General features: G+C 41.6%; 1 protein-coding gene across 1 annotated transcript in view; it reads right to left on the bottom strand.

The window, feature by feature from the left end:
- Positions 1 to 368: 368 nt before the first annotated feature.
- PCOLCE2 (procollagen C-endopeptidase enhancer 2) overlaps positions 369 to 25551 on the bottom strand; it is a 95624-nt gene continuing 70441 nt past the window's right edge. The window contains exons 4-9 of the mRNA XM_061419460.1: positions 22928 to 23052; positions 19507 to 19643; positions 11840 to 11997; positions 7764 to 7847; positions 4124 to 4291; positions 369 to 945 (exon numbers count right to left, since the gene is read on the bottom strand). Coding sequence (XP_061275444.1) covers positions 815 to 945; positions 4124 to 4291; positions 7764 to 7847; positions 11840 to 11997; positions 19507 to 19643; positions 22928 to 23052 — 803 coding nt within the window. The 3' untranslated portion in view covers positions 369 to 814. The remainder of the gene's footprint in view (positions 946 to 4123; positions 4292 to 7763; positions 7848 to 11839; positions 11998 to 19506; positions 19644 to 22927; positions 23053 to 25551) is intronic.

Raw genomic sequence — 25551 nt, 5'->3', positions numbered from 1 at the left:
GAAAAGAATTATAGTCTGTTTACAAGACTGGATCCAACTGGTTCCTGTCGTCCTTGGACTGCTCTTTTGGTGGTGGTGGTTTAGTTGCTAAGTCGTGTCCGACTCTTGCGATCCCAGGGACTGTAACCTGTCAGGCTCCTCTATCCATGGGATTCTCCAGGCAAGAATACTGGAGTGAGTTACCATTCCCTTCTCCAGGGGATCTTCCTGATCCAGGAAATGAACCCGGGTCTCCTGCATTGCAGGCAGATAATTTACCAACTGAGCTATGAGGGAAGCCCCTTGATACAAGGACAATCTTACAGGTAAATACCAGGGAATATTCTTTTCATAGTGTTCCACTTTTTAATAAAAAAATTTAATGGCAGTTATATAATCATTTAAAAATATTTATTAAGCACTGGTTTTAAAAATGCGATAGAAGAATATAACACCTCAGAGCAAATGCTTGAAGGTAAAACAAATATCACTATAAATATTGCACGTATAAAAATCTCTTTTTTACATCTTCACACAACTCATTTCTAAAATACCCTTTTACAGAGATACATAAATAAACTGCTTCCAAACTGTCAATGCTTGATACATTTAGTCGCATCACCCCACTGAGTCTGCAGGCTTCCCATCAGATATCTGCTCCTCTTCCGTGCCGGCAAGAACTTCCATCAGCAACACCCGAGCTCTCCTACCTACATCCTGTGAAGAGTAAATCTCTCTGAATGCTCAATATTTCAGGTTATAAATTTTCTTCTTCTACAGAGAAAAAAAGATCTTTCAAAGGCAGTGACAGAATGCAGCTTAAATGGACACAGTGTTAACACCGCTTGTTCTTCAGGGCGTCCAGGAGCTTCTGATTCTTGGTCTTGAACATCATGATAAAGCTGTTGGGCATGATCTTGCCTCGGCCATCCTCACCCACTTGACCCATAATTATGTAATTTAAACCTAAAAGAGAACGTAAGATTAATTTTTTTCTCTGTGTGTGTTGGTTTGAAACAACTTAGACTACAACTTACCTCCAGGTAAATGTTTTACAAATCGTGTAATTAGATATTTGTTCTTTCTAGCATAAAACCTTGTTTAAGACTCTCATTGAAAAAAAAAATCTAACTTTGACAGAATAGAATGTTCCAGCTCTGCTTACATTAGGAAACTGGATGGAATGATTAGACCCGGTCAGGTCCAGCTCTGCATAAGGTCTAATGTATTTACTGAGCGTTCTATACAAACACTATTCCTAGGAAAAGCTCTCCTTCCTCAAGGGGCTGTCTTCAGAAGGCCCCTCCTGGTCCCACCAGGCTTCTGGATCTCCCCAGGCATTTGGCAACTATTGATCCATTGTCTTCCGTTGTTGTCTTGAACTTTTTATTAACCCCTCCAACATTTATACTATGTAAGTTTTTTGAGGGCATGGTTGGACCATATACTTCTTTACATTCTTATAGTCCCTAAAAAGATATGTACTAAAAAGTACTTCTATCTGTTGTTCTGTTTTTTTTATATATCTGTTTGTCTGACTAAGGTACGTAGGCCTAGACTGGAGCCCACACTGAGGTATGTTGGGTTCAACTCTGAAGATTTACATTGCTTCAGAAAAATGTGTTACCACCTCCTTTATTCTTCCTCTCCCCCGGGTGTCATAGGAGACATTTCCCCTGTATAAGCCTTCCTCTGTGGTCCACCACTATAATCGTAATGGTCCTGAGCCCGTGAAGGCTCGGCAGGCTGGGCGGGCAGATGCCACCGCAAGAGAGATGACAGTAAGTATGAGATCTGATGAGATGAGATCTGACAGTAAGTATCCAGACCTGGATTATTTGCTGTTCCAGACACTTCTGGAAAGAAGTGTTACCTTTTACAGAGTCTTTACTATTCCCTCTTAAGAGTCAATGGGATTATTATTTGGAATTTATGTGCTCTACATGCATAGTAAAAGTAAATGATGCTCAGTTGTGTCCGACTCTTTGCGACCCCATGGACTGTAGCCTACCAGGTTCCTCCGTCCATGGGATTTTCCAGGCAAGAGTACTGGAGTGGGTTGCCATTTCCTTCTCCAGGAGATCTTCCCAGCCCAGGGATCAAACCCAGGTCTCCCATGTTGTAGGCAGACGCTTTACCGTCTGAGCCACCGGGGAAGTCTTTACATACATATTTGTGCTCATCTCTGGTTATTTCCTCAAGAAACTATGTTTTAGAGTGTAATTTCTGAGCAACAGTATGTGAGCATATGAAAGTTGTACTATGTTGCTTTTTCAACAAACCATAAGGTGGTGTTGGTCTTATTTTTCTGATGCTCACTTCCTTTTCTTAGAAGTGAGGTACAATGTTACTGTATTAATTTATAATTTATTCTTGATTATATCCCTTCTACATTTTGCTTTGAAATCACCAATTATTTTCTGTTCAGAAATCAAGTCCTTAATAATACTTAAATAATATCAACCTCTTATCCATTGTGTTTACAAAAATTACTCTACCATTTTATTTATGTTTGTTTGCATTTTAATCTCATTTATAATGTTATATGAAGCTCTGAAGATCAAATTTTTATGATAAAACTGATCAAAATTTCCCTTTCTGGCATTTTCCATTTTATTATAGAAAGATTTTCTCACAATATATATATTTTTCAAAAATAGAGTCAATGTGAAGCTGCTGGCCTCTGACTTTTCTGAACAATCTGAATTCATAGTAAAGCTTTCTTAATGTATTTGTATGTAATGTATCTGTATTTCTGTGTGTGTGGTAGAGGTTTGGCTTCTTTTGATTGTGGGAGAGGTTTGTAATAAGACTGAGAAAAGGAACAAGCTGATACCGGATGGGAAGTCATGGTTCATCACACAGTGGAGTGCCGGGCGTGACTGCCCTGACTGCCATTCCAAAGAAAGAGAGAGCTGTGTATGTGCTGTTGATGGAAAGCTGTGCATATACACATCATGTGGAGGGAAGTTTGAGCAGAATATGTGTAGAAAGATCCCATCTGTCTACATGTGTATGTACATTTTTACATGGACAGAACCTTCTGGAAGGAGCTTTTTCATTGTGCCTCTGGGGAAAGGGAAAGGGCTTCCCTTTTTATTTTAAATCCTCCACTTAGTTGGCACTAGTGGTAAAGACCGCCTGCCAATGCAGGAGACGTCAGAGATGTGGGTTCGACCCCTGGGTTGGGAAGACCCCCTGGAGGAGGGCATGGCAACCCACTCCAGTATTCTTGCCTGGAGAATCTCCAGCGACAGAGGAGCCTAGCAGGTTATATAGTCCATAGGGCTGCAAAGAGTCAGACACAGCTAAAGAGACTAAGCATGCACTACTTATTTAACTTTTTCAAAAACCATAGAACATACATTACTTTTATATACCTGTTTTTAAAAAATCACGTGCCTCTGGCTCTAGGGTAACCTTCCTTTTCCTAAAATTTATCTTAATAAACTCATTCTCACCCGTGAATTTAATAATCTCGTATCTACAGATGAGCCCCAGATCTTTTATTCTAGCCCATAGATACCTCTCTCTTCTGAACACCAACTCTGAATTTCCTGTTCCTTTTTAAAAAAAAAAAAAAAAACTTTTATTTGGCTGCACTGGGTCTTAGTTGCTGCTCACGGGATCTTCAATCGTCACTGAGGTATGTGAACTCTTAACTACAACATGTGGGATCTAGTTCCCTGAACCAGGAATTGAACTCGGGCCCCTTGCCTTGGGAGCATCGAGTCTTAGCCTCTGGACCGCCGGGGAAGTCCTTGAATTTCCTATTCCTTGATAGATATTTTCCTCCACACGTAGTAGTGGTACTTTAAGTGCGGTAACTGAAAATCTCTTTCTCCTGAACCTCTTTCTCTGTCTGTTCCCTATTGATCCAACTTCAAATGCTTCTTGAACTCACTGACCATTTCCATTATCCTGTCTTCTTCCACAAGTTACAGGAACTGAGATTGGAGCCCAATTCTGCCTGACGCCAAAGACCCTCCTCCATCAGAAGTGGGCAATACATGAGCCATGACTTGACTTCTCTAGACCAGCCACGGCATGGAAAGATCCACGACTTGCTCGGAGAGGCTCTCCTTTCCCCTTCCCGGCCCTTGAGCTCCCCCGGAAGAAAGCCTGGAGTTTTCCTCCTGCTCACCTCTTCTGAGGAGTGGGCACTGCTTGCAGACCACGAGGACCTTGGCGCTCATGTTCTTGCCAGCCTGCTGAATTGCCAGATTGCCCTCTTTATAAATGTTGATGATCGAGACCGTGGCATGCAGACTCCCACCTCGAGGGATGGTGGTGATGACAGTGCCGGCCAAGACTGCAAAAGAAAACATTTTTAAAATCTAGGACAGTGAAGACCAATGTAAGCGGAACTGAAAATAGTTGTATTGATACATTCCTCTAACTTTCAGATGGGAAACATTTTAATGTTAGAAAGAAGGGCATAATAAGAGTCATTAAATTTAATTCTGTCTATCTGTCATCAAAATACAGGTTAAAAACCAGGAGTCATGGGGCTGTAATGTTACCCTAGCTGTTAGGCATTGAAAAAAACCAAAATAACTACCAAACTGCAGTCAGTTGCTGAGACAGAGACTTGTTCCAATGTGTTATCCAACGTGTGGATCAATTACCAAACATGGTAATTGCACCTCTGCTTGTTAATACTCAACAGGACCGTGTATCCTTAAGGCAGTGCCATAATAAGAAGTTGCATGATGGAGGTTTGAGCCATAAAGATCTGATTCCTTGTGTCTGTGTGGGTGAGCACTTACCTTTCTGTATCTCCCCCTGGTTCCTCTCTTTTTATTTATTTATTTGGCTGAGCTGGGTCTTAGTTGCCGCATGCAGGATCTTAGTTCCCGAACCAGGGATCGAACCCAAGCCCCCTGCATTGGGAGCTTGGAGTCTTAGCCACTGGACTTCTGGGGAAGTCCCTCTGGGTCTTTCATATTCTCTTTCTTATCCATCCTTTTTATCTCAATGAACAAGTCAAAGTATAGAACTGAGGTATAACTTTAAACATTTCCTTGGTTAGAAAAAACTCTAGCAAAATTCCGTTGCTTTTCACTATGTAACTCTCTCTTCTTACCATGTAACACTCAGAGAAGAGTCTTACTTCTGAGCCACATAAAGAAAGATGCTGCTGCTGCTGCAAAGTCGCTTCAGTCGTGTCCGACTCTGTGCGACCCCAGAGGCGGCAGCCCACCAGGCTCCCCCGTCCCTGGGATTCTCCAGGCAAGAACATTGGAGTGGGTTGCCATTTCCTTCTCCAATGCATGAAAGTGAAAAGTGAAAGTGAAGTCGCTCAGTCGTGTCCGACTCTTAGCGACCCCATGGACTGCAGCCTACCAGGCTCCTCCGCCCATGAGATTTTCCAGGCAAGAGTACTGGAGTGGGGTGCCATTGCCTTGTCTGAAAGAAAGATGCAGTGTTTCACAAAGGCATGCTTCGGGCATTTTTTGAAGGGGGTGTATTCCATGTGATGCAGGACTTAGATTGAATGACTTTTTGATAATCCTGTCCTTACCCAGAAAACCAACTGCAGCCCCCAGTCATTGTGAAATCAAAACCTGCCCCTAAAGAGATTTACTTGGTGGTCCAGTGGTTAAGACTCCATGCTTCCACTGCAGGGGGCATAGGTTCGATCCCTGGTCAGGGAACTAAGGTACTGCATGCCACATGATGTGGCCAATTAAAAACAAAAATAAAACCCTGCCCCTAAAACAGTGCTACCAATGTGGGTTAGGAACCAATAGGCCTCTGGTGATAGTATTGGGTCATTTTGCCATGTAAGTCACAATGGAATACATGGAGTTTTGGACTTGATAATATTACCCTTTCAGGATAAAGTGAAAACTCACTGCTTATGTGGCGTGCAAAGCTCATCACATCAGAATTCTTATTACACCTTACTGTGATTCCCAGTGATGAGCGATTCTCTGCAAAATGTCAGTTGGTAGCTGAGTGAAATCAGATAGCTCTGAAGGGAGGGAGGGAGATTTCCTTAAGCACCTGTTACTGGATGTGGGAGCAATGACACCTGGTGCTACTGGGCTTCATTTTCATGCCGGTTATTTGCATTTTGGCATGCAAACTCCAGATAGATTTAGGGCCCTAGTTTTTTTTATTGGGGTATAGTTGCTTTGGGGGCATCCCAGGTGGCTCAGTGCTGAAGAATGTGCCTGCCAATGCAGGAGACGCAGGAAACTCAGGTTCGATTCCTGGGTCGGGAAGATCCCCTGGAGTAGGAAATGGCAACCCACTGCAGTATTCTTGTCTGGGAAATCCCATGGACAGAGGAACCTGACAGGCTCCCCTCTGTGGGCTCACGAAGAATTGGACACGACTGAGCTGCTGAGCACGCATAGTTACTTTATAATGGGGTACAACAAACTGAATCAGCTATGTGCTTGTGTGTGTGTGTGTGTGTGTATGCTCAATCATGTCTGACTCTTTGCGACTCCATGGACTGTAGCCCACTAGGCTCCTCTGTTCATGGAATGTTCCAGGCATGAATACTAGAGTGGGTTGCCATTTCCTCCTTCAGGGCATCTTACCCACTCAGGGATTTGAACCCACTGGCAGGCAAATTCGTTACCAAATGCGCCACCTGCTGCTGCTGCTAAGTCGCTTCAGTCGTGTCCGACTCTGTGCGACCCCATAGACGGTAGCTCACCAGGTTCTCCCGTCCCTGGGATTCTCCAGGCAAGAACACTGGAGTGGGTTGCCATTTCCTTCTCCAATGCATGAAAGTGAAAAGTGAAAGTGAAGTCGCTCAGTCATGTCCGACTCTTAGCGACCCCATGGACTGCAGCCTACCAGGCTCCTCCATCCATGGGATTTTCCAGGCAAGAGTACTGGAGTGGGGTGCCATTGCCTTCTCCGAATGCGCCACCTGGGAAGCCCCAAATTAGCTATATGTGTATACATATACACATATATGTATTCCCTCCCTCTAGAGGGCCCTAGATTCTTTACTGTCCTCACATCTTTACTACAATGTGGTCAATCTGGGCTGCAGTTATCACTTGAAGGCATAAGAAAAAGCAAGCAAAGCTTCTTCTGGGAGGCCCTGTGTTGGGTAAACTATTTAGGCCGTAGCAACTTTCTTTTCCTGATAAGACTTTTCTTCCATATTCCTTTCAAACATAACCAACATAATTCAACTTGGGATCGTTTGCTCTTAAGCAGTTTTCACAGAATGTGCAAGATTTTTTTAATTGGAAAAAAAACTCTTTAGGAATTCTGATTCATTAGGTAATATCTCCCTGATATCTTCCAGTTTATAAGAGTTTCCAAATGGATTTCAGATTTCCGAGTTTTAATTTCATCCTCTGGAGGGACACAGCAGAGGAAATACTTGAATTTCTTCTGAGAGAGGCCAGCTTGGATATGTTTCTGATTTATTTAAGTTGAATTACAGATGTGTGAAAAAATACTCAGAACATGAAAACGATGTGAGAAAAAAAAGGATGCAGGGTTTTTTTCCTGGGGTGGGGGAAACACTGGGCTAGCCAGAATAAACAGAACAGCAGAGGCATGTACCAGAAGTCAAATGATTAAGTTTTAAGTTGGTGTGAAAAACATATTTTCTGCACACATTTTTCTCAGTTGTGAACTCTAACACTTCAAATGGTGCAACACACCTTAGCGTGGAGGAAAATATTTTCCTGGGTAGATGCAGAGTGTAACTGACCCACTACCATCCCATTCATGGCAGTTCCTTTGAGGTTAAGCATGCAGTTTCGGGTTTCTGATTAAAAAGGAAAGACGGTTTTCTTTCTTACCGAAGTTGCTCGAGCAATAATTGCTCTCCAGAGTCCCCGACCGTCTACACTTCTGCTGACACAGGGCCACGGTGGGCTTTAAACCTTCATTCCAAGAAGAAATATATGAGATTCAGGAAAATGAATGCATATATAATTGGTGTTTAGATCTGAATCAGTCCATTTAAAATTCTCATTTATTTCTCTGAGCCACCAATCTGTCACTGCAATGAAATAATTAAAGAACCTGCAAAGGATATTCCTCATGTTACCAACTTCTACTCTTAATTTCCTCAGGGTAACTCAATGCCCTCTGCTGAGCTTTAAACCTGAGATCAAAGATAACCCAAATTTAGCCCCATTCTCTTCTTCCTTTATATATAACTAATGCTGTAACCAAAAATAGATACAGTCTCATGTGCCCTGCTTACCAAAAACCCAGAATAACAAATAAGAACACAGGAAATATAGGTTAACTCTTCACTTCACGAAAGGAATCTTATGGGGTTCCCCTGAGAGTGGAGGGAGTTTTCTTGATGCATTTGAAATACACAATTACCCAAATGTTAGCATTACAGGTTTTGGGGAACAATGCTCATGTGATGAAGTGTGCTATTTTGAGCCTGTCATTGCCTGTAAGGATCTTAAGAACTGAGAAGTAGACAAATTTAAAGTACAGCTAAATAGACAAACACAGTAGTTCTCAATGGGGGTGATTTCTCCCACTAGGTGACATTTGGTAAACTCTGGAAATATTTTTGGCAGTCACGACTAGAAGATGATACCAGCGTCTAGTAGGTAGATAACCAGCGATGCTGCTCAACATTTCACAGTGAACAGGACAGCCCCCCAAAGCAAAGAATTATCTAGCCAAAAATGTAAATGGTGCCAAGGTTGGAAAGCTGTGATATGATGATAATATTTAATCCTTGTGAAATGAAATGAAAATATTGAATCCTCATTTTCATCATTAAAAATGTTTCCAAAACATTTGGTAATGATTCCCTTACATGTGGCAACGTGTTAGGAAGAACTAAACAGAACAACTGTCATAGAGCTGTACTTACCGGGTAAGAATTTGCCCTTCTAATATGTTCTGCTAACCCTTCTGTGAATTTAATCTTAATTTGTATCCCTACTTATCTCCAAAAGGATCTAAAGTGGATTACAATATTAAAATATACACAGTTTAATGTTAAAATATACATAATAGCATATATAAATATATATATAGTAGAGAAAGAGCTCAGAAAGCATTTAGAGGGAATATTGCTCTAAAAGTTGGGGACCTAAATTTATCTAATTCACTGAGTCCAAAGCTAAGTGCCTTAGAGGCTCTCCTTGTCTGATGAAAGAGCATCTTCTTACGTGGACCACTTGAACCCAGCTCCTTCTCGGCCTCAGGACATTAGTCTGGAGGTTGGGTGGGTGGCCCACCCTGACATTCTTCATCTTCCTGTCTGCTCTCTGCTGCCCTGCACACCCAAGTGTGGCATGGGGTTTTCAGCTTTCCTCTTCATGTGCTCCCTCAAGCATCTTGGTGGGTCCTCCCTCCTTGGGGACGATCGCTCTCTGGCTGTAGCCTCAACCCCGGCCCCCCATCTCAGATGTTCCCTCTGGTCCATCTTCGCCCCTCAGTCCCAGGCTCACGTGTCCTTCTGCTGAAGTCTCATCACTAATCTCTCATCCTTCATCCAACAGAACCTCCTCTCCTTTAGGCTTATTTATTCACTCTCCTACTCTCATGACTACTTATTCTTTCTTTCTTTAGAGGTTCAATACACTGGCCCCGCTCCTATTTCCCATTCCATCGCCCTGGCCCATCTTAATTCCTTAGCTTTTCCACGTAGTTTTCATGGTCCATTAGTTCAGTTACTTTCTTAACAATACTTACACACCTGTTCCTGCTCTGCCCTCTAGCAGTCCGGTAGGAGACTCTCTTCTTTCTGTGTCTGCTCACAGACAGCTGAGAACACAAACAGACCCTCATCCAAGTGACAAACTGCCCCACAACCCCCAGGGCTCCCACCTCTCTTCTTGTTCTCAGCAGGTGACCTTGCCTATTTTCTGGTGAGAACAAAGATCACAGAACAAAATGTCCTCCACCAGACCTCCGAGCTGTCTCCATCTGTACCCTGACTTCCTTCCTCTCCTAAGACAGGAGGCTGCCTACCTCTGGCCTAAGGTCTACCCTTCTGCATGGCCTCTGGAGGCCAGACCCTGCCATCTTTGTGAAAATTTCCTCCTCACTTATTCCCTTGCTCCGCCCTTCTGTTTTCCCTCTTTGCAAGCTACTTCCCCCTAGCTTTACCATGTTCAAACACTCAGGCTCTCTACCTCCCTTCCTCAGGGCCAAACCCTCAGACTGAGTTGCTGGACTTGGTGTTCGTTTCCTTGCCATGCTCCACACGCCCCCTCGCCCTTGTTCAGCATCTACCTGCACCACTCGGCTCACACAACCCCTGCCAGGGTGTCCGGCAGCCTCCACATCACGAAATCAGATGGTACCATTCTATTCCTGCTCTTGTTTAAAGTCTCATCAACATCTGAGTGAGGTGAATTCTCAACATTAAGTGAGAATCTAATCCTGAACTTTGCTTAAATCCACCAACAGCTTCCTCCACACTTAGGATAAAATCCCAAATACTTAGAGCATAAGGAGCAAGGTGGTAGAGCCTAAAGATGAAGCTAGAAGGGGAGGCCCCAGGGACAAAGTGTGAAGGAGATTGGCCCCTGCGCTGTCCTCTGGTCTGGCTGCTGGCCACAGGAGGCTTTTTAAATTTAATGAAGTTAAAAATTCAGATCTTTAGTTGCACTAATCACATTTCAATCATCTAAAAGTGACCACCGTATTGGAAGGCATAGGCGTAGACAGCAAATCTAAGTGGGGGAGAGACACAGTCTGTGCTGTTGGGGGTGGGGGGAAGGGGCAGGGCATGCATGGGGAGTTAAGATAGAGGAAGTCAAGGGAACCCTAGGAGTGTGGCTACAGATGCTGTGGCCCAGGCTTGAGAAAATAGGTGGAGAAGCAGAAATGAGACAGAATATAGTGCGATAGAAATGAGTTAAATCTGATATATTTTTCAATGTCTAGCAGTTGCAAACCTGTAGGAGATAATTAAAAAGTCATGTTTGCAACTTCAGAGAAAGTTTAGGACTGGATATAAAAGCTGGAGAACCACATGGGTGTAGACAGATGATTCTCTGGGAAGAATAAGGACACCAAGGTCCACAGAGAACTGGAGAAATATTGCTGCGATGTGCAGCAGTACACTTCCGGGCCACAAGGTGGCACACTTGCGGAGTGCTCAGAAAAATCAGCCCTTCTGGAAGTGTCTGTACTCAGGACAGCCCTCTCTGCGAACTCGCAGAAAATGGTAGGCAATAAAGCTGGGCTTATTTCAGCCCATTTCACGTCTTAACCTTAGATTCCCCCTTCCACTTTTTTCTCCTCCCTTTTAGATTTTGAGATCTGAGGCCTGAAATCCTGGTGGGCTCTGCTGACAGGGTGTAGAGACAAGAAACAGGAACGCTCTGTTGCCCTTGCATTTCTTAGGTCATACCCAAACCAGAGGTCCCCAACTGGTGTCTACAATACATACAATGTTTTTGTTTGATTTACTTCAGTTTAAAAAAATAATATATTTTGTATGGCACATTTTGGATCATACCCCTCCCCACAACAAAGTCCAAATACTTGCAGAAATGAAAACAGACAGGAATCAGGGCCCTGAAATTTTAACCCAAAATACTACAGTTCTATGTAATAAAAAGAAAAACATGATTTTATAAATGCCAAGAAAGAAAAATTAGGCTTGTTATGGTCTCTACCTATAATAGGGTTCCTAGTATTTTTAAGTGACCATAATTTTCCTGCATAACATTTTAAAATTATTAGCTTATAAGCATTCTTATATCTTATACTTTTCTTTCATTTATGGAATCATATTATTCTCTTATGTAAGTATTTGTCTTATTTAACTCATTTTAGTTTCAAGTATTTTCCTCTTAATCAGTTTCCCCCCTCCCCCCCACCCCCACTTCAGAAGAATTGTTCTTATACTCAAGTCTGAGTAGAAATTTCAAAGCAGACTTACTTGTTGTAGACACTGGAAAGGTGGTGGTAACAGGCAGTGCAGTGGTTGTCGGCAATTTTTTGGGCCTGAATTTGTAGTGACCGATAAATCCATCTGCAGTTAAACTTAAATCTGATAAAAACTGAATGAGAAGTTCGTTTGTCTCAGATACAATTGGCCTAAAAGGGAAAAAAAAAGTTTTAAAAATGCATATATATAGATTTAAAAGTGTAGAACTAACTTTCCTTTAATTTCCAACAATAGATTACTCTCTGTTTAAACTGAAAAGTTAAAAGACTTAAAAAGATGACATTCTTAACCTGCTCAATATTCACGCAAATAGCTAACATTTACTGAGCGTTTGCTCAGTTAGGCACTGAGCTTTTTGCAAACTGCTGAATTGTGCTTTCACAACAACCATGTTATTATCCCTTTTTATGGAACAGGTGACTGAAGATCAGCGAGTTAAAGTGATTTGCCCAAGGCCCTCCGCTTGTGTGTAGGAGAGTCAGGATTTGAACCCAGGACCAGGTGCCACTGGGGACAGTGTAAGTACTGAAGCTGCAGCTGGTGCTTCATAAGCGCTTTAGGGTCTGGTCTGACTCAGCAACTGCACAGCATCTTTGAACTAAGACTCAGTTCCGGCTGGCCTGGGGAGCTAGGGGTTGCTGGCCATGGGGAATCAGATGGAGAAACCTGGTGAACAAATTTCCACACCCTGTGAAGACACAACGAAAGGGATCGTCTTAGCGGGCTGGTCACCTAGGGATAAGAAAGCCACTCAGAATTTAATGGGACTTTCATTTCATTGTTAATAAGAGTTCTCACGTGTGCCTGAAATGGAAACCTTTCTGTTTATAATCTGGGTAGCAAAATGCTCTTAAGGAGAAAGAGAAAGTGATTACTTTGTTTTGGTGGTCATGAACAACCTCATTAAGAATCTAATTTTAAAGCAATCTTAGGGGCGTGCTGGTTAGTTGGGACTAAAGATTTAGTAGCGCTAATCACTAAGGCTCAGAAGCTCTCTCACTTAAATCTTAGGGGATAACTATATTATAAAAGATGGTAGTTTCATCTAATCTTTTGCTATTGTTATTTAAACAGTGGTTTAAAAATGCTGTTTGGCTAATTCCATTTTAAAACTATTTAATTCAGAAGTGGAAAAAATTAGTTATTTAACCAAATTAATCGGTGGTTTGTCTAAACTCCTTTTTTGAGGCATCTTCTCAGCCGAATCACTTCTTAGGCATCTTGGACAATAAATACATGAGGCAACTCTTGTTTTCCCTCACCTATCAGCTACTTTGAGTTGGAAGCGTGGAGGGGAAGGTAGATCTGGCCTTGACCACCAGGGAGAACAGTGCAGGGTCTTCTCTGTCCTGAAGGTTATTGCCTTCCGAGCCAAGACATGAACCAAACCTAAGAACGAGCTCTGTGACTTCCCTTTTACCTTCCAGTCACAAAAATGGGACCAAGGTCATTTAAATAAAGATTCTGAGCATCAAGCCACAAACGTGAATATTTAATCCTGCTTCTGAAAATATTCCATGAAATAAACACAGCGTGCATGAAATACAGTTTTCAACTACAATTACAAATAAGACATGTTAACCTTGTTTAGATGATAAAATTACAAAAAGCACTTCTTGTAAGCAGCAAAGAAAACCTGACGATCCAACCAAGCCAGCCTTAGGGGCACGATGTTATAATTATAGTGATCATTCACTGCCTCTTGTATGAACTAATCTTGGAAGCACTATACTGGAAGCTAAATTTTCTCAAGGAAGAGTATTTTTGTCACAAAGACATATTTCAGCTATGCTGCCACTGAGCTTTAGTATGAATGTGACAGAACCGCAGTGCCATAAATGTACTGAAGGCCAAGTGTTGCATTTGCAAATTAATGTTACAAATCACTTGAAAGGCAAGGGGACATCTCATGTGTGCCCACTCCCCACTAGCAAATCCCAGGACTGGATGAAGGATGCTCACTGCTGTCTTACAGAACTGGCTATGAGAACGGTCTGCAGCCAACCAACCACCATATTTCTTGACCCACCTCCTCCTCATCTTCACCATCCTTCACCTCCTTGTCTTTACCTGGACCACTGCCACAGCCTCCTCCCTGCTCTTGTCTAGGAGGGGTTCTAGGGGCACCGGTCCTGTCATTTCCCCCACCTGCATGGGGAGGGCCCCCATGTCTGCACGATGTGGAGTCCACTCCACTCTCAGCCTCCTCTCTCTCTCTCCCACTCAAGGCGTAGACTCCAGAACAGCATCCATCTCCTCTGTGTATCTTTACAATCAAACTCTGCTTGGAACGAATCCTCTGTTCTGTATCTAACTTCCACTCTTCCGTCAAGACTCAGCTTCAAGAAGCATAATCTCCCCCAATTTCCCCACCACTTGTCCCTGCTGGACCAAAGGGCTCCTTGTCAGAAATCCACCCAGACTTTTTGTTGCCAATTTACCTGTCTGCCTTGTTTCCGCCCCTCCTGCTACTCACCTCTGTATTTTTTATTAATCTTGGAGTTCCAGGTCCCTAACATCGTGCCCACCACATGGCTGGGGTATATATAGTAAATGTTTCTGAACTGAATCCAATGGTACTGATACTGTGCTGAATCAGGCACAGGGATGCTGGTGATGTCCTGCCAGTCACAACACTCCTCCTCCTAGTCACACATCTAACAGGGGAAAAGTTCCCCAAACAGGTTTTCTCTCTTTCTGTACTGCCCCACCCCAGAAGTACTCTAACTGTGGGGAGATATTCCTGTGGTCCAAGCTCTTCCAGGCAAACTTCTCAGGAAGCCAGGGATGCTCAACAGCGCCCCCATCGCCCCCACCCACCCTCGTGGAGGCAACCGCTACCCTGAGTTTGTGCTCTTTCTTTCCCTTCCTTTATCTACTACAGATTTACTTATATAAGCTATGGTTTGTCCAGTAGTTATGTATGGATGTGAGAACTGGACCATAAAGAAGGCTGAGTGCCAAAGAATTGATACTTTTGAACTGCAATGTTAGAGAAGACTCTTGAGAGTCCCTTGGACAGCAAGAAGATCCAACTAGTCAATCCTAAAGGAAATCAACCCTGAATATTCATTGGAAGGACTGATGCTGAAGCTCCAATACTTTGGCCCCCTGATGTGAAGAGCCGACTTGTCGGAAGAGACTCTGATGCTGGAAAAGACTGAGGGCAGGAGGAGAAGGGGGCGACAGAGGATGAGATGGTTGGATGGTATCATTGACTCAATGGACATGAGTTTGAGTAAGCTCTGGGAGTTGGTGATGGACGGAGAGGCCTGGCGTGCTGCAGTCCATGGGGCTGCAAAGAGTCGGACACGACTGAGTGACTGAACAACAATGGTCTGTATCATGAATCCATATAACCTATAGGTTTGTATGCTCTTAAACTTCATATAAATGAAAGCGTATAGTGTGTCTTTTTCGTTTTTTTTTTTCCTACCCTCAACATTACAACTGTGAGACTTATCCACTATGTTCATGGCTATAGAGTGTGAATTGCAACAGAATCTGACTATTCTCTTGTTGATAAACACTGGGCTGTTTACTCTCCCTCCGGAACACACAGTGTTAAAGAGAACACTTTTATGTGCTGTGATGCAGGAGGACAAAAGTATCCTTAGTGGACACACCAGAAGGTTAGGGTATAGACTCTACACGAGGTTAACGGATACAAGTTCATGTTCAATTTTAGTAGATATTGCCAAACTGATTTCCAAAGTGACGGTACCAATTTACATTCTTCTCAAAGATGCATTCACTGTGCAGCTTTCTTCTGGGAATGCCTTTTCATGTCCTTTGCCCATTTTTCCTAATGAGTTGTTACCTTTTCCTTATTCACTTTTAAGAATTTCTTGATACGTTCTGGAACCTAGACCTAGGTCTTTGTCAAGTATATCAAATATTTTACAAACATCTGTTTCGGTTTTGTGCCTTCTCTTTTCTCTCCCTTTAAGGTGTGTTTTGATGAGCAGAAATTCTCATTTAAACTTCTCATTTAAGTTCCACCTGTAACCCATCTGTAATTGATTTTTGTGTGACATAGATATGAACACAATTCATTTCTCCATGGAAACAAAAATGGTCCCTGCCTCCATTCTCAACAGGGCCAACCTTTGGCCGCTGACCTGTGGAACTCTGGAATGTGCCCACTCTGCAGAGACACATGGATGTGTTTCTGGCTTCTCTGGTGTTTTCATTAGTCAGTTTTTCTATCTTTCTGTTAAAACCACACTGTCTTAATTACAACAGCTTTCTGACCTTGTTCCATCATGGTAGGTCAAATCTTCCTGCCAGTTCTTCTCCTTCAGAACTGTTCCCTGATCAGGGATCAAACTGCTATGCCACCTGCATTGGGACTGTGGAGTCTTAACCACTGGACCACCAGCGAAGTCCTACAGTGTTCTCTATTTATCCATTAGACCAAGCGTGTTGGTTTACAACCTTCTACCTCTTCATTTCTACTTTTTTTAAGAGGTTACCTCTATTTACCATCCATAGTTACTTTAGCATATTATAAAGTTTCACAATATCTTCACCCGATTCTCAAACAACACAGAGACCTGAGAATCCTTCAACTCTGTATCCAATATCTTTGCTCAGTGTTTGTTCCTGCATTTTAGTCTTTTATTCTGTGGTCATTACCTTTCTGCCTGATTTAAAGTCATAATGCAGTTTCTTTAGTTTGGATTTGTTGGTAGTAAACTGTCTCAGCTCTTATTCAACTAAAAATGTCTGTATTTCACCCACATTCACAAAAGAGAAGGTTTTCTGGGTAATTAATTCTAGAGTGACAGTTGTGTTAGCATTTTGAAGATATTTTTCTAAGATCTAACTTTCATTGTTTCTACTGAGAAGTCAGTTGTTAGGCTCTTTGTGATAATCTGTCTTTTCTTCCTGGATGTTTTTAACATCCTTCTTTGCTGTTTTGTGGTTTTACTATAATACATGTAGGCATGGATCTATTAAAACATATATTGCTTAGGCTTTATTGACTTCTCATATTTGATCATTGATATCTCTCCTCCATTTTGGAAATCGCTCACTAGTATTTCTTCAAACATTAAATTTCCTACATTCTGTATTGTTTCTTATGGAACCTTGATTAATGTATATTAGGTTCCTTCACTCTAGCTTCTATAAATCTTAACCTCTCTTTCATATTTTCCATCTGTCTCTTTGTGCCATGTTCCAGGCAATCACTTCATACCTATTTCTCAGTACCTTAAATCCCTTCTGGAACTATGTCTATCAACTATTTAACATATGTATTAACTTTCTTGTTTAAATGATTATGTATCTCAGTTCTGGAAATTCTGTTAGACTCTTTGTTAAATCTATTTGATCATTTCTAAAAGTCTCTTGGTTCTTATTCACTTTCAACAGTCTGTACCTTAAAGACTCTCAAGTAATATATTTTACATGAATTTCTTTTCACATACTTATTTTACCTTCTGTATCTCATAATTTTACTATATATAGTAATTATGTAGTTAATATTTAATTAATATATTTAATTTATATTTAATATAAACTATATTTTTACTGATTACTATAATCAGGCCTTTGTAGGTCTGATTATAGCTTGTTTCTGCTGCTGATTGTTTATGTTGGCTTTTTCTTCGTGTTTCATGATTTTTTTGATTAGTACTTGTAGTTCTTGAAACTTTATTTATAGGAATTCTTAAAGCCTAAGTTAAGATGCATTCTTTCAGCGAGGATTTGTGTTTTCCTCTGTCATACCATGTGGGCACTCACAACTTGGAAATTCTTTAAGTTTCTGACTGCATTTTTTGGGGAATAGTCAGGTAGTGTAAATTATAACCTCAAATTCACATGTGGACTGGTTTTTGGTTAAAAATTCCCATCAGAGACTATTTTTTCTTCCTTTCACTAGAAGCCAAGGCCAAAACCAGCCAATTTTCCTTATTATCTCCCTTGCGGTAGGGGGGGTAGGGAGGAAAATTAATTCAACCACATTGGTGTCACATAGCTATCTCCAAAGCCAAATTTGTGTATAGTAATTTTGAAAGTAATGGCAACCCACTCCAGTATTCTTGCCTGGAAAATCTCATGGACAGAGGAGCCTGGCGGGCGCTACAGTCCATGGGGTCACAAAGAGTCAGACGTGACTGAGCGACTGATTACATACATGTTTAAATTACTACTAACTTGTACATATTCAAATTCTTACTATTATCAAGCTTAATAAATATAAATGAATCTAACCTGGAAAGTGACTTGGGACTTTCCTAGTGGCCCACTGGCTAAGACACCATGTTCCCAATGCCTGGGGGGTGGGGCGAGAGGGGGCAGGTTTGATCCATGCTCAGAGAACTAGATTCCACATGCTGCAACTAGGAGTTGGAATGCCACAACTGACACCCAGCACAGCCAAAGAAATAAATAAAAGTAAATTTAAAAAAATAAAGAAAATGCTGTGCTTTAAATCTAATGTGCCTATGGGAAATCACAGAAATTCACTAAGATCAAGTGATGCAGATACTTTCACTAGGTTGAAGAACAGGGTAAGAAAGACCTTTTTTTTAGAAAGACTATTTAAATTAGCACAATGGTGACTTGCAGGCAAGCAGTAGTCATTTAAACTGCCACCTTTACTAGTACTGTATGCGAAGGTGTGACATGTAGTTTAGTCCTAAGTCGTGTCTGACTGTTGTGACCCCATGAACTATAGCCCACCAGGCTCCTCTGTCCATGGGATTCTCCAGATAAGAATACTGGAGTGGGTTGCTATGCCCTCCCAGGGGATCTTCCCAACCCAGGGATCAAACCCAGGTCTCCTGCATTGCAAGTGAATTTTTTACAGTCTGAGCTACCAGGGCTTACTCAAACGAGAATTTGGGCAACCATGTGAGGAAGCATAAAGCCCCCAAAGGTCCAGGACAGACCTCTGATCAGGTAAAATCATCTGCATCCAGCTAGCCTAAGCTTCCAGGTTTCCTCATCTGGATTCTCAATAAACAGCCCCCAAATTTTTCCTTAGAATTTTCCTCATTCTGCTATGACACTGGAGCTCCTCTCACAAGGCAGTGAGGTTTCCAGGTCTCTGGCTCAGCATCTGCGCCTGGGGCATCACCAACTCTGCTTCGGTGTATCTATTCAGCTTCGCAGGCCTCTCTGCTGCTGCTAAGTCGCTTCAGTTGTGTCCGACTCTGTGCGACCCCATGGACGGCAGCCCACCAGGCTCCCTACTCTCTTGTTAATGCTGCCTTGCTCTCTGGGTTGGCTATTCTTTGTTTTGTTGCTGTATGGGACTCCACTGGGAAGGAACCCAAGAATTTGTGAACAAAACAACACAACACCTTCCAGAAAATACAATATAATTGGGCAATTTTAGGGGACATCCCTGGTGGTCCAGTGGTTAAGACTCCCCCTTGCAATGCAGGGGACTTGGGTTCGATCTCTGGTCGGGAAACTAAGATCCCACAAGCCGCAGAGCAACTAACCCCACACGCCACAACTACTGAAGCACACACGCCACAACCAGAGAGTCCACGTGCACAACATAACAAAGATCCCGCGTGCTGCGACGAAGATGTGACGTAGCCAAATAAAGAAAGACATACTTAAAAAATATAGTAAAAAATAGACAATTTTATAAGGAACAAGTTCAGAGCCCCTAAAATAAAACAGGTGCTACTTACGCAGGGGGGCTGTCGCCACAATACTTTCCAATTCTTTCAGCGTCGTTGATCTCCCCACCATTAAACACAGCCACGTAATCGTACCGGCAGTAGTTATCACGCTCAACATCAAATTTCTCAAACTTTAATTCTATAAGCTTTAGTGAAAGCACAACATTAGAAGGGTCAAAGGGGTAGTGCAGAAAAACATCAAACAGAATTCTTCCTCTCCTCAGGTTTGTAAGGGTACCGTGTTTTTCCTTCCTAAAAAAAATGTATTCACCTTCTTTACATTTTTTCTTATTGTTTTCAAACTTCTTTAGTTAACAACATTGTGTTATTCTCTTGCTTTCATTTTTAATTATCTCAAAAGATCACTTTAAGCCCAGATCAACCCTAGTTAGGATCTTTTTTTAATTGTGGTAAAAGTCACATAATATAAAACATATAATTTTAATCAGGCTTCCCTGATAGCTCAGTTGGTAAAGAACCCACCTGCAATGCAGGAGACCCTGGTTTGATTCCTGGTTAGGGAAGATCTGCTGGAGAAGGGAAAGGCTACCCACTCCAGTATTCTGGCCTGGAGAATTCCATGGACTGTATAGTGGCACTTACATTCACATTCTTGTGCAACTCTCACCATCATCCATCTCCTGAATATTTCACCTTCCTGAATTGAAACTTTGTCCCCATTAAACTCCAAGTCCCCGTTCTTCCTCCCCCACTGCCGGCCCCTGGCATCTACCAATGTACTTTCTGACTCTATAATTTGATTATTCTAGGTACTTCGTATAAGTGGAGTCAAACAGTATTTGTCTGCACTTACAGAATCCCACGGACAGAGGAGCCTGGCGGGCTATAGTCCACGGGGTCGCAAAGAGTCAGACACGACTCAGTGATTAAACAACAACTGTATATTAGAATGCATTTTTAAGGTTACCGATTTAGGATCTTAAACATGGGAACTCTGTTCACTTACAGCTAAGAAAGTACAGAAACACTACATAATCCTAGTAATCAATATTAAGACTTAAATTGGGTTTGTATTGGAGTGGAAATTGGGGCTATATACCAACGTCATTCTTCTCTAGAGGAAAACTAGTAGAAATAAAAAGGATTACCTACAATGTCCCCTGTAGTTGGGATGTGGTGTTTGTGTACATGTTTGGTTGTCTGAGATGGGTGGACACAGCAGTTCTACCTTCAAGGGAAGGAGACTAATATTCCCATCACATGCAAAGAACTCAAATTCTTCAGGGCCAGAGGTTCAGGGAAGTGGGAATTGACTCTGATGTCTTCTGAAAGTATGTTTTAAGACTGTGTCTGCCAAGCACAGCGTGCTTGGTGATCTGGTTGATTTTTGAAGAGGCTGCATAGAAGCATGAATGCACAAAGTCAGTGTTAGATTTCTGAAGTTCTTTTTTTTTTTTTGGCACTGGTACCAACAATAGTGTCCTAAAATACTCAAGTCGATAGGAAGTTTTGATTTAAAAGCAATCATTCCCCTTATAAAAGCAGATCTTTCAAGAGGCCCTCCACTGTATGAATCAAAGGAAGTCTCACTGGGTTCATAAATACCCATGGCACCCAGAGACTGGTCCCTATTCTTTCTGGGTGGGCAGGCAACCCTCCCTAATGCTTACGCAAGATAATAGGTGTTAACTCATGTTAGGACAGTCACGATGTTATTAGCCGTTAGCTAGCGAAGACTTGGACAGTAATGTCGGTGAAGTTGTAACAGCAGTGACATCACAAAGAGACACAAAAGGAAAGTTTGGCTTTGAACATGATTGCCACATATCTACATATTTATCCACTTTTCAAAAGCACCGGGAAAGGGTGAATAATAGCTTATTCATACTCAACACTGCTTTAAGTTACATTAAAATATTTCCCCTTTGGGTCCTGTAACTTTTCATTGGTCAGAAAGAAAATGCATTCCAGGTTACTAAAAAATTGGCTGAACTTTTTGTACTTAGAAATTGGTTACAAATTTTGGGAGAGAAAATAAAAATAAACAGGGTAAAGTGGAAAGCTATGATTTTTTTGAAAAGATATCTTTTAATAGAAGAAAATGCCCAAAGATTTACAGAGAAATTACTTAAGACTTAATTTTCTCATATTATTTTTCTCATTTGGACAGTTTCCACTGATTTCAGATACTACAACTATGACTAGAGACTCAACTGGCTAAAGCCAAAAATTAAATAAATAAAATCTAAATGTAATTTAAATAAAGAGAAAAACTTGGGAAAAAGATGGCAAATTGTAATCTGCAAGTATAATTAAATGGAAATCACTTAATCTAACATATTTACAAATGACACAAAGAGAAAAATTATCAATACAATCTCAAGAATTACATAATAGCTTAAATGTTGGATAAATTTAATTTTTAAATGTTATCTTAAACTATAAAATGTTCAATAGATTTACAGAATCCTTTATTATCAAATAAATGAGTAAATTTTTCATTTAAACATAAAACTGAGTTTTAGGATTATGATCAAAGTATGTGTGTGTGTGTGCAGTCAAATCACTGATCTGCACAGTATATTTGCTGAATAATTTTCCACTAAGGAAATGAATATATGGCAAATAGTATTTGTGTAAGCAAAAGATCAAGTTAGAAAAATTTTTTTAACAATATCGTAATATTCACCATACAGTGTTTGGATTAAAGTCTATAATGTTTCCCATAACAATAATTTTTAAAAGTTATTTTCAAAATTCTATAGCAAAGAGTTGGTCTATTCTCATGCTAACTTCTGTCCTGAAATTAATATCTGAAAGTGGTCCCCAGAAAGGGTAAAAATTTATATAACCACAAACTAATAAACACTGGAAAACTAGATCTCTGTTGATTGTTTTAGAGCAATGAATAGGTATTTGTGGGGAACCTGCACAAATTTTAAACCACCACCAAAAAAAAGAAAAAGAAAAAGCATCATGGAGCACAGCAGTTTTCATATCAGAGACCTTGTTCTTAGAAAAAATGATGTGATGTGCTTGCACTGGCTTTGCTGAAGTGAAGCATTCTGGCTGTTTTGGATTTGGTGATTCAGAGGGCTGTTACCAGGACATGATGCTCTGTGAGCAGACGGTAACCTGAGGTGTATGTAAACTTGGGGATTTGTTGTCCTCCTGCACTTGGTCACTGCTGCTCATAAACCCGTGCTTATAACACCTTCCACAGTGTTTAAACAACCTCAGGTGGGATTTGCAGGCCGTTTGTATTTTAAACCTGTTGAAAATTATAATTCTCTAATGGGAAATTAAATCCATGACTTTGCAAGTCAGAGAGCACAAAGGCAACTTTAACCTGGGTCTCTGCATGAAGAAATCCTGTGTCCAGCAGGGCCTTCCTTGCCTGTTATCTTTAACAGTTCACACTGGGCAATTCACACATGCATACTTTCTTCGTGTTTTCAGGGAACCTCACCTGATTCTTCGGGGCTACGATGTGCCACACACAAGTGACTCCTGCAGGGTAATCACGGTCTGGCCAGTTGGGGGTTTTGAAAGAGCCGGAAGGTCTTTCAAGGAGGCCTCCACAATACTGATCACCTGAAGTTATTAAAAATGAAAAAACGTCCACGTTTATGGCAATGCAACCATATGGAAATAGGAACTTTGAATACTGACAGTATAATAAAGGCAGTAGCAGATGCTCTTAGTTTTTCCCTTAAAAAATGGTTGTATAGTCTCCTTTAAACACACACACAGGCACACACACACACACATACACGCACATACGCACACACAGAATGATCTCAAGGTTACCTGACAGATCACATCAGCATAAGAGAGTGAAGGAGTGAAATGAGGGCCATAGACTCTTTTCTTTTCCCCATTTTTTGGATGAGACAAAACATCTGGGCGGGTACTCACACATTCAAACACCATGCAGGCTCAACCAATTCTATACATTTAAGAACTGAAGGCAGGGGTATTTATTAATAAGGCTAAAATTCAGGTCCATGGACAAAGTCTGACTGAGTTATTATAGACAACTCTTATTACTAGAAAGCTGTTTATAAATCTTTCACAATTTTCAAGAATAATTTTGTCAAAACAATATATGTTTATAAAACTGTCAGCGATACAGAAAAGCATTAAAGGTAGGATTGATTTCTAGATTGGCCTGATGTTGGGCAAGCTCTCTCCTGGTCTGAGAAAAGTGACTGCTCCAGAAAAGTCTGCTGGATTAACAGGTACAGGTGTCGCCTTGGGTGGCTCCATGCCTCACAGCTAACCATGCCCCCGGACTTGGGGCCGGGCACGCGCATTTCTGCTCTGAATGACTTCAGAACAGAGCCAGGAAGGCTAGCCCCCAGGAGCCTCAGGAAGGGGCTGTTGGCGGCGCCCTCACACCACACAGCACAGGCCTGCTTGGTTTGACAGGGACTGTGCTTCTTCAGCCTGCGTCCCTCGTCTGCCCTCTGTCCCCAAACCCTCGGTTCCTCCCTCGCCTGCACACTGAGATGGCCTTGTGTGGGGGGATGAGACCGTCCCCCACTCATACCTCTGTTTCTCCCACCCCAGACCCTAACCTAGAGCCCAGACTCAGCCGTGCTGAAGGTTCTCCCTTTAGGCACAAATCTCATTATTTCACTAGGAGGTTCCGGAAGTTTCACCAGAGCCAGACTCAGCAGTAGTTCTGACAGTGAGGATACTAAGGATGAAGGTTTGGTTTCACGCTTGGTTTTCAAGATTCTGCAATGCTAGCTTCCTGGCCTGTGCGAATATTAGCCTCACTTCCCTGGGACTGAACTGGGTTTCCTGGACATATCTGAGGTGCTGCTGCTGCTAAGTCGCTTCAGTCGTGTCCGACTCTGCGAGACCCCATACACGGCAGCCCACCAGGCTCCACCGTCCCTGGGATTCGAACACTGGAATGCGTTGCCATTTCCTTCTCCAATGCATGAAAGTGAAAAGTGAAAGTGAAGTTGCTCAGTCGTGTCCAACTCTTAGCAACCCCATGGACTGCAGCCTACCAGGCTCCTCCAGCCATGGGATTCTCCAGGCAAGAGTACTGGAGTGGGTTGCCAGTGCCTTCTCCGGGACACATCTAGACTCCTAGTAAAGCTGCTTATTCCCCGTGGGGGGTGATTGAATTTGGGTTAAGATTTCCTCAAATTCTACCACTTAAAACTAACCACAATAAGTATGTGACAAATGCATTTCAGACATCTCTATGCATATGTACTAAAGGGTTGATTGAAATAATTTTAGAAAGATATTTCAATACAAGTTTTAATTTAATTTTACTTGGATTTAACCAAGAAAGAAAAACAAACTAATTCATATACTTTAATAAAATATTTGACACAGAAGCTAATCATTCTTAAAAGGATTCTTTAAATTGAAGACAATGTATTATAAAAATAGTGGTTGGAATAATTTCTACAACTTTTTGTTTATGGAAAACTTCAAGCATATACAAAGCAAACAGACAATATAATGAATCTCTATGTATTCGTCGTTCAGTTTCAACAAGTATCATCATTCTACTATTCTTTTTTTAAATGTTTTTTTATTTTTATTTATCCTTTTTGACCATGCTGTGTGGCATGGGGACCCTTAGTTCCCCAACCAGGGATCCAACCCAGGCCCCTGCACTGGGAGTGTGGAGTGTTAACCACTGGATTACCAGGGAAATCCCATCATTCTACTATTCTATCAATATAGCTAGCCAATGCCCACCACTTGCACTATTATTATTATTACTTTATAGGTTTGAGGGAGGTAAATTTGATACTTTGAAATGCACAAATCTTAGCTGTAAAAATTTGAAAAATGGTTACACCTGTGTGAGCCACACTCCTATGATGTATGTATCCAAAATTTCTGTATCCTTCTCCAGTCAATTTGCTGGATCTCCACAACACTTTTCTGAAAGATTTCACTGTAGATTAGTTTTATTCTAGAGCTTCATATAAATGGAATCATATGGTGTTCCTCTTCTGTGTTTGACTTCTCTTGCCTGGCACAATGTCTGAGATGCAGTCATGTTGCTGTGTGTATTGGTAGCTTGTTCCTTGACATTGCTAAGTAGTATTCTGG

Source organism: Bos javanicus, chromosome 1 (genome assembly GCF_032452875.1).
Source record: "Bos javanicus breed banteng chromosome 1, ARS-OSU_banteng_1.0, whole genome shotgun sequence".
Taxonomy (NCBI): Eukaryota; Metazoa; Chordata; class Mammalia; order Artiodactyla; family Bovidae; genus Bos; species Bos javanicus.
The sequence above is the reverse complement of the archived record's forward strand: the minus strand, read 5'-3'. Positions and strand labels throughout refer to the sequence as shown.